Here is a 15,271-nt window from a genome sequence, read left to right as displayed (position 1 = left end):
TTAGCTGTTTTTGTGATTAGGTGTTAGTAATGCACATGCACTTAACCACTGCTCCTCCTCCAATGGCTACCCTAGCAGCTAAGAAGAGTAAGTGTGGGTGGCTTGATATCTTGATGGCTGAAAATGTCCAACCTCAAATGCAATCTGCAATTGGCAATGAACAGACAGGGAAGTGCTGTTCAAAAGTTATTCTGTGTAACTGAGAATTGTCTGCCCTGGACGAGCCCATAATCAGAGCAAACATGAGTCCATTCACCAGGTAGCTGGGGACAGGGTCAATGGATGGTGTTTCCAGGAAGGAGGAAGGAAATCACCAATCCTGTTTCCAGTTAGTGCATTCCACACCCCAGCCTCTATTTGCTCTTCACCTGGCAAACAGAGAACCAGTCACATCTTTACCTATTACCCTGATAGCTGACTTCCTGAGTTTGGCATTGCTGTACCAGACAGATTCCATGGATTGTGGTAGCATGGGAGCAGGGCAAAGGGCTCCAGTAACTGTTCCCAGAAAATCCTCATGGAATTCTGCTACCAGCGGAGGGCAGTATCTCCTGCCAGATGGAAACCAGGTCAACAGAGCCTGAATTACTTTCCAACCTAACCTGCAGTACTAGGAAGCCTGTTCTTTCCGCAAGCTGCCTTCACCATTATATAGTACTCTGCATCCAGCTCCTGCTGGTATAACATGATCCCGAGAAAGGTACAACACAATCCAATGGCTGGAAGTTAAAGCTAGACAAATTCAGACGAGGCATAAGGCATACATTTTTAATGGTGAGAGTAATTAACCATTGGAACAATTTGCCAAGGGCCATGGTGGATTCTCCATCACTGGCTATTTTTAAATCAAGATGGGATTTTTTTTTTCTAAAAGCTCGGCTCTAGGAATTATTTTGGGGAAGCTCTCTGGCCGTGTTATACAAGGGGTCAGACTAGAAGTTCACAATGGTCCCTTCTAGCCTTGGGATCTGTGAATTTATGCTCTTGAGCATAAATATTTCTCTCCACGCTGCTAGATTCAGAGACCCAGCCGCCCCAAAGTAAAAAGCATCATCATTAACTTAAGTGCCTTTACAGCCCAGCGCATGGGGACTCTAGTGATGCCATGTTGCTAGGCAACGCACACTTCAGTCTCTTAGGATGAGTTATTTCCATGTTCGGAGATGCTAGCTTGCCAGGGAGATATCATAATAAGACTGGTAGAGAAGGAGGAGATATAATGGGAGAAGACTGAGTCATTTCTTGAAAAAACAGCATGATGCCCAATTAGCCAGGGGAGGCTATGCTGTAAGGCTCCCACTTAAAAGGGGTCCACTCGGCCCCAAATTTACTTGCCATAAAGGGGGGGTGAAGCCCATGTGGTCCCCTTTGAGGATGCTTTGGATGTAGCATTACAAAAAAAAGACAGAAGGGATTCTGATCCCACTTCCATCCACAGCCAAATCTACTGGCTACAGTGGAATTACTCTGGGAAGACACTTTCATAAATGAAGTCAGAATCTGGCCTGTTTGTTTTAGAGCAAACACTGTGAGCCACAACACAATGCCTTCTTTCAGAAATGCATGACAAGTCTAGGGCATGAGATTTCCAGTAGTTAACATTAGAAGTCAGCCTTTGCCAACTATCAGAGGGTAGCCGTGTTAGTCTGGATCTGTAAAAGCAGCAAAGAATCCTGTGGCACCTTATAGACTAACAGACGTTTTGGAGCATGAGCTTTCGTGGGTGAATACCCACTTCCTCAGATGCATGTCAACTGATACCATACAGCTACCGCAGGTATTTCCTGTTTTATTTCAAGGGGGATCTGGGGGATCTCAGGCTCCACAGAGTGGAAACTACTGATAAACACACTTTAACTCTGACGACTGTGTTGTACCCAACTTTAGGGAAGACGTATAATTTGGGATCTAAATATGTTAATCAGGCTTCTTCAGCTGTCCCAAAACAAAACCACATTATAACAGCAAGGAGAGAATTTTGCTGACGAATGCAAGGACAGATGGGCCATATGCATCCACTAAAAATCAACCGAGTGACATCAGGTGTGAATTCAGCCCTGCATGTTTGTATTTTATTACACTTTTCCCAATTTTGATTGGCTAACATGGTCCATGTGATTCCCCTTCCCCCCATTATAATTTCACAGGACTGTCTGGAAAAAAATCAAGTGACAAGTGAACTGCATCGAGACATCAAAAACAAGGGCGGCAGCACCTGGAGAACTTCCTGGCCTTTCAAAAACCTCTATTTGGCCAATCTCATCTTTAAAAGAGAGAGTGTGTGTAGATAGATAGTGCCTAGCACAATGGGATTCTGGCCCATGGCAGGGGTTCCTAGGTGCTACCACAGTACAAATAAATACTATTACTATATACACATCCAACCTACATGTATTACTAATAGGAAATTAAGATCCACCTTGATTGGTGTTGGAAGCTGGCTCCTCTAAAAAGCACACAGCTGGAAAAAATATTTGGGAGCATTACCTGAACAATACTTTCTCTTCTCTAATCCACCACCTCTTTTTTTTTTTTTTGGTCAGAAAAAGTCTGTGGACCAAACTGTGATCTTAGTTACTCTGATGTAATTCCCAAGTAACTCCTTTGATGTCAAAATAATGATGTTCAGGGGGCTATTTAGGGAACTGGGGTAAAAATCTGTCATGGGGTTGGTCCTGCTTTGAGCAGGGGGTTGGACTAGATACCTCCTGAGGTCCCTTCCAAACCTGATAAACAGAGAACAAAATGTGGGCCCTAGAGCTCTAAGCTGGATTTGCGAAGCAGGTCCAAGTATAGGAAAAGATTTGAGGGATCAAGATCCTGTGTGTGTCTTAGCTTTGGGAACGTACCCATGCAGACACTTAGAGGGAATGCGTTTCGTTCAATCACACTGGACTAGAGGAAGGTGGTTAGGGCCGTTTCTACAGAACACTGCAGTATCTAAAAACAAATGAAATCAGAGAAAAGGGAAAAATCCAGCATTCTCCCCCCTCCACCAAAAAATGAGATTAGTTTCCCCTTTCCCACTGAGACCAAATAAGAAATGTAGGGAGATGGTTTGAGGCTGAACAGCAAATAAGACAGGATTCAAGTCAGTTTCCTGTCCCTGCCATTCACAGATTGCATGCTAGAGGATTGACTGTTACGGGCCTGGGGAGATTAGATGCTCAGGTCCATTCAGACAGAAACACAGAGGCAGCATTACCCTTTGTCTTAAGGAGAGATTTAACTCTTCTGGTTCCAGACTGAGAAGCGTGGCCTGGGCAATGCTGCAGGGTCTAAGCCCTGTGTGGATCTGCAGGGCCGGGTCTCTGCTCCTCACTCCTTTCTTAATAAATACTAATCACACCATTGTTAATTAAAATTAAAAACCCTACAGTTAAAATCAGCCAAGATGCGGTGGCTTAAAAAAACTGATTCCTGGGCACATATCTCCACATTCCCATCCCACATAAAGATGTTTCCTCTCCTGGCATGTTGGCCACTGAAAAGACAGGGACCAAAGAAGGGTGTTCAGGAGAGGGAGCTACTGGAATACCAGCCATCTGGTGAAATGTCATTCCCAGGCCCCTGCCCTCTGATTCTTGATTCCCTATAGCCACTGGCATTGGAAGCTCTTCCAAGCATCTGAGGAAATAGTGCTGCAACGTGTGTTCAAATAACATCAGGGTGAGGCCACTGATAGATACAGTGAATGTGTGAAAACAGTATTGTCTCACCCGACGTACCTGTCCCCTTTCTGCATGTGTCTGGCTCACATCTGCTCACTTCACAGACTCAAGGAAGCTGTTAATCCTGTTAGCCCTGCAGAGAGGTCCAAAGAGCCCAGGAAGACTGAGCGCAATTCTACGCCTGCCCCACACACATCCCCATCATCAGCCGAGACATCAGTTAAGTCCCTGCAGCTGACCCTTTATTAGAAAGGATGCCATGAACCCAGCTGGACTTTCCAACCACACGTGGAGTGAGAAAAAAAATCACCTTTCTGCCTTGTAAGCTGAGTAACTGTCCTGGGTATAATCACGCTCGTAAAAGCTTGACGGAACAAGACAAGGGGCTCACGCTCTCGCTCAGGCTCCTGCTGTTGTGCCGTCTCTTACATGTAACTCCACATGTTATGGTCGGAGACTCGGCTGCAATTTTAATAAATTGCCTTTTGTCAGACCCTTAACATCACTGCAGTGTAAGAGCGCTGGGTAAAGCTGGATTTGTTTTTAGCTCCGTTTAGCTCTATCAATCTATCTCGTGGTCTTGTGGAGCAAACATTGGCCTAGGGCTCAGGACAGCTGGGCTCTAGTCCTGGCTCTGCCATAAGCCAGCTAGGGGACCTTGGGCAAATCACTTTGCTGCTCTGCGGCTCAGTTTCTCCATATGTAAAAGGAGAATAATGATTCTGAGCTCTTTTGTAAATGCTTTGACATCTACTGATTAAGAGCTTGCTACTATTATTAATCTAGCCATCCATGTGTTTTACACCATATTTATCACTGGAGAATGGGTGCCTACCACCATTATGTAATGACAAATGTATGCTGGGATTGTGTTCTGAATGGCATCTGGCTACAACTGTCCACGCAACAGTGAGCTAGCCCAAGCAGTGACGCATTGGAGCACACTATGTTAAAATAAATGGGCCACCCTCTGAAACAAGAAATAAGATCTGTCAAAAGTCCGGCAGTCCCTCCATCATCTGCTCTCTTTTCTTTTGTGCAGTTTCGATAAATCACATTGATCCTACCCCTTTGTGCCCCTGCTTCCTGCCCCATGGCTTTGAATTTACACTCAAGGCTGCCTGGGAATGGAGAACCTTTTAGAAATGACATCATAATGGTTTCCATGGGAATGCATTGAACGCCACTGAAGCAATGACAATGAGGTAACAAATTCCAAGAGAGGGATGTGAAAAAGGCCTAGGCATGGATACTTTCAAAGTGGCGAATGGAAAGGAGGAAAAAAACAACACAGACACTATCCCGTACAAAGGGGCATTGAAAAAAAAATGTCAAAGGTTCTTTCGAGGGCTGGCCCTTTAAGAAGCCGCTTGCCTATCTTCACGAGACAGCCACAGCGACTCCAGGCTCTGGCTGTGGCCGAGGAGCTTGTCCAATTTCTTATGCAGAGCCAGCCATGCATGCAGGGAAGGAGACTGATCAAATTAAATAAACTTTCTGATAAAGTGAACAGCTGTAACAACAAAAGTGGAGACGTGCCCCAGTTCCCAGGACTGTTGGAAGGTCTTCTTCAAAGGACAGAGTCCTGCCCACTAGCCTTTGGAAACTCCATGCCCTGTGTAGCTGGGGACTCTTGCATCTATCCACTTAACATAGGTCTAGCACTGTCCTGAAGGGGGCGACACATGCAAGAGTGGAGATGTGTAGGATGGAATCTTCATTAAAGTACTGCACTCTGCTACAATTATATTCCCCATTAAGGCCATGATATCCAATCTGCTATGTATGCCCTTCTCAGATCGATTCTAATAACTAATATGTTTTCCTGCTCTGCATTGCACAGCTGGCAATATACTGCTGTGGTTTCATATACATCCTGTTTATTAGCAAATCCCTTTGCTTATGCTATTTCTGATTAATAGCAATTAGGATAATAGAAAATGCATGCAGGTATATGTACAGTCTGCGCGTGCATTGCCTCAGAAGGGATTAAATGGTTTTATGCAAAATTGCTTTCTCAATTAGCAAAGCATTCAGTTATTCTCTTATATCAATCATCACTATTTAACAATTATATAGACTTTAATGCACACACACAACTATGTGTATATACTGTACACCATATGAAAATACATACTATATGAGACCCGTTTGACTATGTACTTTGTGTATGTATGTGTGTGCATCTATCTATCGATCTATCTATCCCCACACATCCCATCTATCTATCTATCTATCTATCCATCTCTCTCTCTCTCTCTCTCTCTCTCTATCTATCTATAATGTGTGTGTGGATATATGCATATAGAATGTACACATACATATATTTTGCATATAAATGCACTCACATTTTATATATGAACAGATTAATATAAGTACATACTCTACTAGTGCATGAGAATATTAAAGCACTTTCTATATATGATCACTTACACATCTGTGTGTGTGTAGATTGTGTATACACTGTGAACCCATGTGCACACACAGATTCTAAGAGGGAACCCCTACACACACATTCCCATACATTGTGCACAAACACACATTTGATGGCTAGATCTGGAAGAATCCAATTTACAGCCCTTTTGTTTCTCTCATTGTCTTATGATAATTGATAGCGTTGCTCTGGGCTTGCCAGGGAGAAGATGCTCAGGCACCGTTCTCCGCTTTTATGTCACACCAACAGAACTCAATAAATCCGCCCTACCAAATAATAAACCAGAACAAACTTGTCTGTTACATCAGCAAGGAGGGAGAACTGGTCCTGCATGCCCCTCTAAGTTCTCCTGCACCCAAATGGAGAGTGCCCCCAAAGCTTCCTACCCCAGCCAAGCACCCCCATAAGAAAAGCTCCTTACCAGAAGGTACTCAAGCCTGCCGAAAATCTTCATGCTGCCCGTTGCGGGGAAGGAGTTCTGTTGATCTAGTCAAGCGAGCAGGGAGCTTCTGTGCACGCCTCTCCTCTTAATTGCTCTCTAGAGCAGCATGTCTGCGAGGCGCCGTGGGATGGGAAGGAAGGCAAGATCTTTCCCCCCACTACTCCTCCTCACCCCTCCCACTCCTTTTTGGGTGGCTGCGAGCACTGCCGTTTGCTCCTGTCAAAGCAGGGACGCTGTGCAAAGGAAGTGTGCCAGACTCTAGGGACCACCTGCCTGCCCCCTCCTCCTGCCTCCCATTCACCATCAATCAGCTCAGAGCAAGGGCTAATTATCATACAGCTGTCACCATAGGACAGAGGGGCGTGGGGGCAGTGAGCAAAGCCAGAGCAAAGTTGACAGGAGGATGCTCCGCCAAAGCCCCTTGACCTCAGCTGAGTGGATCTTCAAGGGTTTGGCGTGCTTTTGGCAGGAGCTACTTCGTACTGAGACCATCTCATAGATGGGACCCCTTCCTAAGGAAAATGGAGCCCCCATTGGCTGACAAAGCCACACAAGCTCCGCTGGGGCTGCTGCGTGTTGGCGTGATCTAAGAGCCATATGGCCGACTGGTTTATTAGTTACCGTTGCTACTAAATCAGGCAGACAGCGCTGCCCTGACACTCACCGCTCTCTTCTCACACACGTGCACATAGCCGTGCGCCAGGCCTGGAGAAGAATCAATGGGCTCCAAAGGAACTTCTCCTTTTCTTCAATTGGCTGGTAAATTTGGGTGCAATGGAAGGGCTCTGCAATGCCAGGAAGTGGGAAAGAGGACGGACTCCCAGTTAAAGCACATAACTAGTCAAGAGACCTGGGATCTATTCATCACTCAGCCACAGACTCACTCTACTTTAGGCAGGTCACTCTGTGCCTCAGTTTCTCCAGTGGTAAATTGGAGATGGCAATAACTCTCCCCTGCTACACAGGGAGGTGGCAAGGCTGCAAGGTGGTTTGAGATTCCCACCTGGAGGGCACTAGAGAAGAGCCAGGTATTATTTAATCATTATTATTATTTATTAACTCCAGCTGTGGCCAGATATGACTTGCAGCCTCCCCTCAAACAGCTCAGCCAGTGCACCTTAGTCTACACCCTAGGCCTCTCCTGCATATAGAATGCTTGTCATGTCAAAGCAAGGGCCAGTGTGCCAAGCTTTCCTATTTAGCAGGGGCAGTTCCTGATTATTAGCTTAAATGTTACCCCTTTTCTCCTCTGTCCTTCCAGAAAGTTGTCACAGGTCCATGCATTTCAATGGCGTTTCAAGAGGCATCCCTTTATTTTTGTCCCCAAACTGTCACTTTCTGCACCTTTCAAATGTCAGCCAGTGTGTGTGTCCATATTGCGCTGTTGGGGCTAGCAGGAAACCCACAAACTCATTTCACTTGTGACTTAAGACAAATTTGAACTCTCATCTCCAGAGGACCCATACCACAGCAGGAACACAATGTGTCTCCGCAATCACCTTTTAAATACCGCGTAACTTTCCCCCGCACGTACATGGCTGTGCAGCCAGTAAATGCAGAGTGATCCAGCAGCTTCATACTCAAATCTTGTCCTCTCGCTTTTCCCAGCTGGCAGGAGAGTTTAGAAAGGTTTGCTCCAAACTACAACAATTCAGACTCCCACCCTCCACTCCAATTTTATTGGTGTGCCCTCTGTTTAAGCACTGCTTGTTCTCATGTAGAGTGTGAAACAGCAAATGGAGTTCCTCAGAGTTGTAGGGCTAGCGGGCAAGGAGGACAAAGGGGACAGTGGTTAAGATAACAAAGGCAGCTTGAAATGATCGCTGCCCTGGGAATACGCACAAAAGGTGACAGATGCCCCTAAGACAGTAGGGGCCGAGGGAGGGATGAGAAAAGGACACTTGAATAACAGTGTAAAGGAAAATAATCCAGCTACACTTCAAGTTTTCCCCCCTTCAGAATTTCTTCTGCTTTATTTAAAAAACAAATAAGCAACCAACCAACCAACCCTCAATCCAAATCACAGCTCCTCCTAGCTAATGGGCTCCGAAGGGCCTGCCTGCATTCCACGCCTTGCAAACCTGACAAGGGGTAATTCAATTAGCAAGACACTATCATAAGAGTCATCATCAGGGCAGGACCCACAAAGCATTATTTCAAATTGGACTCACTCTCTCCCTGCTGTGGCCACTGCCAGTGCCATGTTGTTTGGGGAGACATATTACCGCCTATCTTCTCCTAGGGAAAAGGCAGTTGTGGGTCCCTGTAACTCGGCAGGAGAGTGGGGATGAAGTGGGGTGAAATCTTTATCCTACAATGACTATGGTCCAGTGGCATTGCTGCAGCATTCAGAGGCTGTTATATATGCAATCAAATTTCCCTTTGATCCCATGCCTAGCCCCGAATGCAGTGTCCAGTAGGATATGCTAAGACGCAAAGAAATAACAACCTCCTCTAATGATACCAGTTTTCATTCAGCAATATCAGAGCTCTCTACAAACATGGGTATCATCGTCTCCATTTCACAGATGGAGAAACTGAGGCACCGATCTGGCCAAGTGATTTGCCCAGGATACAGCAATGAGCAGCAGAACTGGGAGTAAAACCATTTTCTCTTGAAGTCCTGGTCCCACGCTCTATTTACTGGACCATGCTGTTTCCTGTTCTACCCCACAGAGATCACAGAGCACATAATACAGAGCAGGCTCATCTCACCTGACCCTGTCATCCAGACATCCCCTATTCCTCACCCCCTCACAAAGCCAATTCAACCTGCTTATCTGCAGCCTCCCTGCTGCCTCCAGAGAGACACTGGCTTCTTTAGCTAGCCAGCGCACATGCTGTCCTGGCACTGCTGACGTTGAAAACAAAATTCCTGTCTGGCTAAACAAGCAATGGTCTGGGGGGGGGGGGTCACTGGATCCAGGGCTTTCGTTTGGCCCAGTATAGAGTTCCAGGGGCAGCTCCAGAATTCAGGGCCATTCAGGCCTGTATTTCACTTTGTGTCCATCTCAACGTAGGACCAGATCCTCAGCTGCTGTAAAGCAGCATAGCTCTGTTGGCTTCAGGGGCACGAGGCTGATTGACACCCCTGAGGATCTCGCCTATAATACCCTACTGCAGCTGGAAGTGAAATGCTTCCAGCCCTGCACTCGACTATGGCTGTCTAACTTTCCCAAGGCCACTGGTCATGTACACAGGGAGACAAGGCCATGGGTCACTCTGTTCATAAGGATCCCAGTCTGGTATAACTGCTCCTTTGCTTTCTCCAAGTCTGATCCCGTGTCATTCCTCAGCTCTGCCCAGCCAGTCTGGTTAGTAGAGTAGCTTTGTGTGAAATGGCTGGTTTTAAATGCATTGCATTGGAGAGACCCTTCCCTGCTCTCTCCGATGAAGTCATCACTCCCGTTTAATCCCTCCAGGGGCCAGGAGGCTCACAAATGGATTTCTTTCCCTCCCCACAGGGCAATCAGGCTAAGAGAGCATATGCACACACAGGAAACGTTTGTCAGTAGCCTTCCAATTCGGTTACACTTTCATTTCATGAGGCATGACATTCCCCTGAGAGAGCATTAAAAAAAGAAAGCGCCATGAAAGCACTGCTCAATTTTTCCCTGCAGAGAACGTTGATCTGCATGAGAGCCTAGATACATGTGAACTTATCAATGAATTCTGTGCCCTGCACAGCTGCTTTCTCTTTGTCTCCTGTGTTTCTTCACTTAGCTCCTGAATGTCTGTTTTGTCAGTGGCTCTTGCACATCGCCTCTTACTTGACCACAGTGCATGGGATGCTCTGACAGATGCTAAGTGGATTCCAGGTCAGATTCTATATTGTACAATGCGGCTTGTCAGCAATTCTGAGGAGTGGTCCAGATGGGACAAATATCCCTGGCATGTTTTCCTCATGTAGTGTTCTTTAAAAAGTAAAACAAAGCAGGGATGGACTAAGGTTATAAACCTCAGGCCTGGCATTCCAACACCCCAGCATTCAGGAGTGCTGCTGAGAATCAGTCTGGCTCTTTATAAAGAAAGCAAAATTGGTGTCTGGATCCAGACTGGGATTTTGAAACCTCCTAACGTCTGGGGGAGTTCAGGATCTGGAGTTGTAGATTGGACCAATCACAATTAAAAGGCAAGCACAGCTGGATTTCATCACACAACAACATGGAATTAAACATTTCACCCAGGCAAATCAATCTCTCTGGTGTGGATCTGTGTGAGAGCTTCACACCTCTGCAGGTCTAATTTCAGAGTCAGGTTTCAGCAACCCCCCAAACCAGGCTTTGCTTGGTTTCAGGTTGAAATGAGACAGAAGCTGGAGTCGCACATTTTAAATCCAGTTCCCAACTTTCCTGGGAGTCAAGACATGTTTGGATCTGGGGATTTGGTTCAGTCCATTGTAGTGAAGGGCTCAGCTGAATGCCTGGATCTGAGGATTCTAATTTAGATTCTTCTAAATTTTATCTGTGTGTGACCTGATTTTTCTCCTACTGGTTTGTGTTACCTGTTGTCCTATCTTCCGCTGGTGCTAAAGGACTCCTGGTGGGGTGTAGCTTGTGGGGTTCTTAGCTATTGGCCTGGAGAGAATGACTAGCTCTCACAGGCCATCAGCCAACAAGCTTCCCAGTGAAAGCCTACACAAGTTGGAAACTGCACAGTGGATTAAATCGAATTCTCAGACTCTCTCCCTCTTGGGATTTTGCCTTTGATTTGCTTTTCAGAAGTTCAATTGCAGATTATCTCACTTTGAAGCCATTTACCTAATCTCATCAGAAAAGGGTCCTAATTCCATGGCCTCACTGTTGTCGTCTCCTACGGGGAAGGACCTAAACGGATCAGAATAGAAAAGCCTCAATAGCTCATCTGTCTACACCCAGGAGACAGAATGAGCGGCTGACAAATGGACTGGACACCTCAGACTGCAGACAGCAGGACACACTCTCTGCCATGAGTGAAGCCTGAAAACAGGAGATGCAGCATCCAGGACCGAGCTGACAGGCAGCCTCCACACAGCAGTGGACTTTCACTCTCAGCTCCGTACAGCAGAGGTAGGGATCCCGCGGCTTAGCTTACATAGATCTGACAGAGATGCAGGGCTTGTACCTTCATGTCCCTCCTGTCTAACAAGCTGAGGTGTGCCCCGGCAGTGCATGATCATAACCCCTATAACATATGGACACACATTGGTAACAAACCAAAGAAGGTCCCATCAGACATCCTCCCCAAGCACCTTAATGCTTGGTTGAGGGGAAAGGGAGCAGGTATTGAAGAACTGCTGAGCTCCAAGAAGACAGACAGCAGATTAACTAGCTCCTGTCTCCCAGGCTGTCCCATCTGGCAGTTTGCAGAACAGTTCCTGACCCGTGTCAATAAAGCTAACGTAAATAGGTTTATGCAGTGGAGCTACGGTGCAGCAGCTGTGGCTAAGTGATCAGTGGAGCAGGGAGAAGAGGGAAAGCCTCCGTTTATCATTCTGTCAATTCACAGTCAATTCAGCAATGGCTTCCTATCTGTTGAATTCCACGCCTGAGAATGTTCTTCTACTCAGTGGGAATAACATACATAGCGATGGCTGCACTTCAGCTGACAAATCCAGCGCCTGCTTAGCCTCTGGTTTTCCACCCAGAAACACAGGGCAAGGTGAAATGAACAGGAGGAAGTGTCCATGGTGCTGAGAAACAGCAACCCAAGCCAGTGTTAGCAGCACATGGCCCAGTCTACTTGCTCCTTTATTCTGTGCGCCTAACATTCCATGCTCACCCAAGCCAGGGACAGAGAAGTGTTGGTTGGACCCAAGAAGAGAATGGGTATGCACTGGGCAAGATTTGTCCATGCAGCTTCACCTCGGTCCTCAGCACCACCACCCGCCATTCCAGTCCTGAGGCCCCTTGCAGTTCTGACAATGCACTTCATTGCTCAGTTATAAAAGCCCCTGCTATTCCAGGCCCACAGTTCTGCCAATGTAGCTCATTCCTGACCCGCAGTCCTGACTCTTCTGCCAGTCCTGGACCCTTTCATGGTGCTGCCAATGCACCTTTTGCCAGAATTTTGTATAGTACTTAGGTGCCTGCAGATGCAGATGGGGACAGACACCTAGAGAGGTTTTCAAAAGCATGTAGGATTTCAATGGGAGTTAGGCACCAAGGTCCTATTGAAAACCCCACTAGGTGCCTACTTGCATCTTCAGGCACATGGATACTTAAAAAAATCTGGCCCATTCATCTTCAATTGCAGAATTTCTTGCTATTCTACTTCCACTACTCGGTCAACACACTTCAGTCCCAATCCACGGAACCCCTGCAGTTTCAGAACCGGGCCTCTCTTGAATCAAGACTGCCAGTCATCTAGGATATTGCATGGCAGTTTTGTTATGTGAAGGAAAATCTACTAGGGATTAGGATGAAACCACCAAACTCACTTGCAATTGTGTTTGGGAATTAGTTCTCCAGAGAGGACAGGCTAGTGCACTAAAGGATCCAGCCAGGATCTAATTCCATTGCTAGTGTAGACCTAAAAGCAGGGCTCACTGGAGTTCAAGTGTAGTCAAGTGCATCTCCTTTGAAGAAACTTAGCTCACAAAAGGGAAGAACCAATCTCTCAAAAGACACCACACAGCAATGTGGCTGTACTCACCTGCAGGAGAGTCTGGAGGGGGAACATCAGCGATGGGTGACAAGAGAGAAAAGAAGAAAAAAAGGCACATTACTCAACATTTCCCTACTGATTAAGTGCAAAATCAATCCCCAGCAAAGCTTCTCAAGGCTTAGCGACCATGTTTTCCAGATCCACCGGCAGGCTCAGAATTATCCATGCAATTTCTGTGCCTCTCCAAACCTTGTATTTCTGCATGCAAGCGGTAGCTGCATACCGGGGTCACCTAGCCAAACATCTCAGTGCCTGATGTGCATGGCAAATCTGGGAATGTGCGTGTGTAGTTCTGGGTTTTCAAACTGAGAAGACAGCACTGTGGCTGCTTTCTAAACTTGTTCCTGAATGTCCAGCAATAGCAGAAGGGAACAGCATTTTATTTGGTCTTCCACAGCTGTACAGAGCGACAAGTTAGATGATGTCAGTGCAGCAACTCGTATATACTCTGCAACAGACCATGTTAGAATCCGCGTTAGCAAAGGAGAGGACGTCGGGGCCGGACACCTGGTTATCCCTTACCATTTACAAGCATTGCAATGGGATCTTTAATTTCTGCCAAAGAAGACCTCAGTTTAGCATCTCATCCCTGATCATGCAGACCTACCACCCTTCCCCTACTACTGCACTAGGAGTTCGTTATCCAGCTCTGGGGGTTAGATTTGAAGCCACAGTTTGTGGGCCCAGAGTCAAGAACTCATTCAACTGCAACACTCAGAGCCCCACCCTCAGCTGCTGGACAGTTCCCTTGAAGCAAATAGAGATATGTCAATTTAACCAGCAGAGGGTTTACCCCCCACCCTCAAAACTGCAGTTGAGAAACTCTGGATATGGTGTCAATGGAAGCAGAATATGGCACAGCTTTGTCACCAGGTGTCATGCCAAGTGACATACTGGCTTCACTGGCCGAATGCATTGACTCCAGTGGAGCAGATTTGGGCTCCGCATCTTTTTAAGTGCATGGTGCATGTGAATCCTTTCTAGTCAGTCCTGCTCCAGGATAGTGAGAAATGCAATATTCCTCTCTGTGCAGAGCCTGGACTTTGCTTTGGCAGCGAAATGCTGGAATCCATCTCCTCCTCCCCAGCGGCCGCTGTCAGATGACCAAACTGCCCTCTCCCCTCCCGGCCTGTCAATCCACTTCCTCATCCATGAGTACGAAATCAATATTGGGCTTTGCCTGGGTCTCAGCTGAGAACTTCCTTTCAGACATCCACAGGATGTGCAAGCTAAACAACCTACTTAGCCCCAGGGAGGAGAGATTTAAGCAGACTCCACTGACCTCCCTCCTGCAACTCAGCAAGATTCTTAGTGTTAATATTCCATGGGAAACTGCAGCTTTGTCATACAAAAAGATCCTGACGTGTTTCTACAAGGATCCTGTGGCCTGCTAGCTGGGGATGGGCCCAAACTCCATATCTGCCCTGTTTCTCATGCTCCCTGCACTGAGGTACTTTTGACACAGGTGGCATAATTGTTTCTGAAGCCATGCCCTGCAGGACTGTGCTCTTAGCATATCTTAGAAGCTAAAGAAGGATCATTTGAGGGAGATGTCCAAGGAAAACACAGGAAGTAGTGTTGGTAATTCACTCTTCCTTTTTCATCAGTACGGAACCACTGCTCCTGCAAGGATCTTAGGGGATCTACGCAGCATGACATAGGTCATTGATTCAGCCACAGGGATTCTTTCCTTTGGCTTGTTAGAAGATGAAGGGATGTCAACGTACTCATCATCGACATCACTTTTGTTATGTGAATTTTGAAATGGTTTGTATAACTGGTCATGCCTAAGATTAGTGGCCATAAAATCAAGGTTCTACTGGAGCACCAAAATTTTCCCCAAAAGATTCTTCTATCACTGGTGAAGTTACCCACCCCACAGCTTTCTTCTTGATGGAGAAGGAAAATCTGTTATTTGGGTTCATCGGAGAGGAGGTTTCCTTCAAGTAATAATAGTCAAGGCACAGGGCATATTCCAGGGGTTAGTAACTGGCTGGTGTCGTCTAGTGTTTAGAGCCAGAGGGATCAGGAGACTTAAGAGCCTGGGAAGTAGACATCTCTTCATTTTTCACTCAGGAG

The 15,271-nt window shown here is 46.4% G+C and overlaps 1 protein-coding gene across 1 annotated transcript in view; it reads right to left on the bottom strand.

The window, feature by feature from the left end:
- The window catches only part of ACAP3 (ArfGAP with coiled-coil, ankyrin repeat and PH domains 3), a 153,218-nt gene that overhangs the window by 24,502 nt on the left and 113,445 nt on the right, over nucleotides 1–15,271 (bottom strand). Inside the window, exon 10 of the mRNA XM_050931509.1 lies at nucleotides 13,181–13,192. Within this exon, the coding sequence (XP_050787466.1) occupies nucleotides 13,181–13,192 (12 nt within the window). The remainder of the gene's footprint in view (nucleotides 1–13,180; nucleotides 13,193–15,271) is intronic.

This window comes from Gopherus flavomarginatus, chromosome 21 (assembly GCF_025201925.1).
Source record: "Gopherus flavomarginatus isolate rGopFla2 chromosome 21, rGopFla2.mat.asm, whole genome shotgun sequence".
Lineage (NCBI taxonomy): Eukaryota > Metazoa > Chordata > Testudines > Testudinidae > Gopherus > Gopherus flavomarginatus.
Note: the sequence above shows the minus strand (reverse complement) of the source record. Positions and strands in the feature narration are given on the sequence as shown.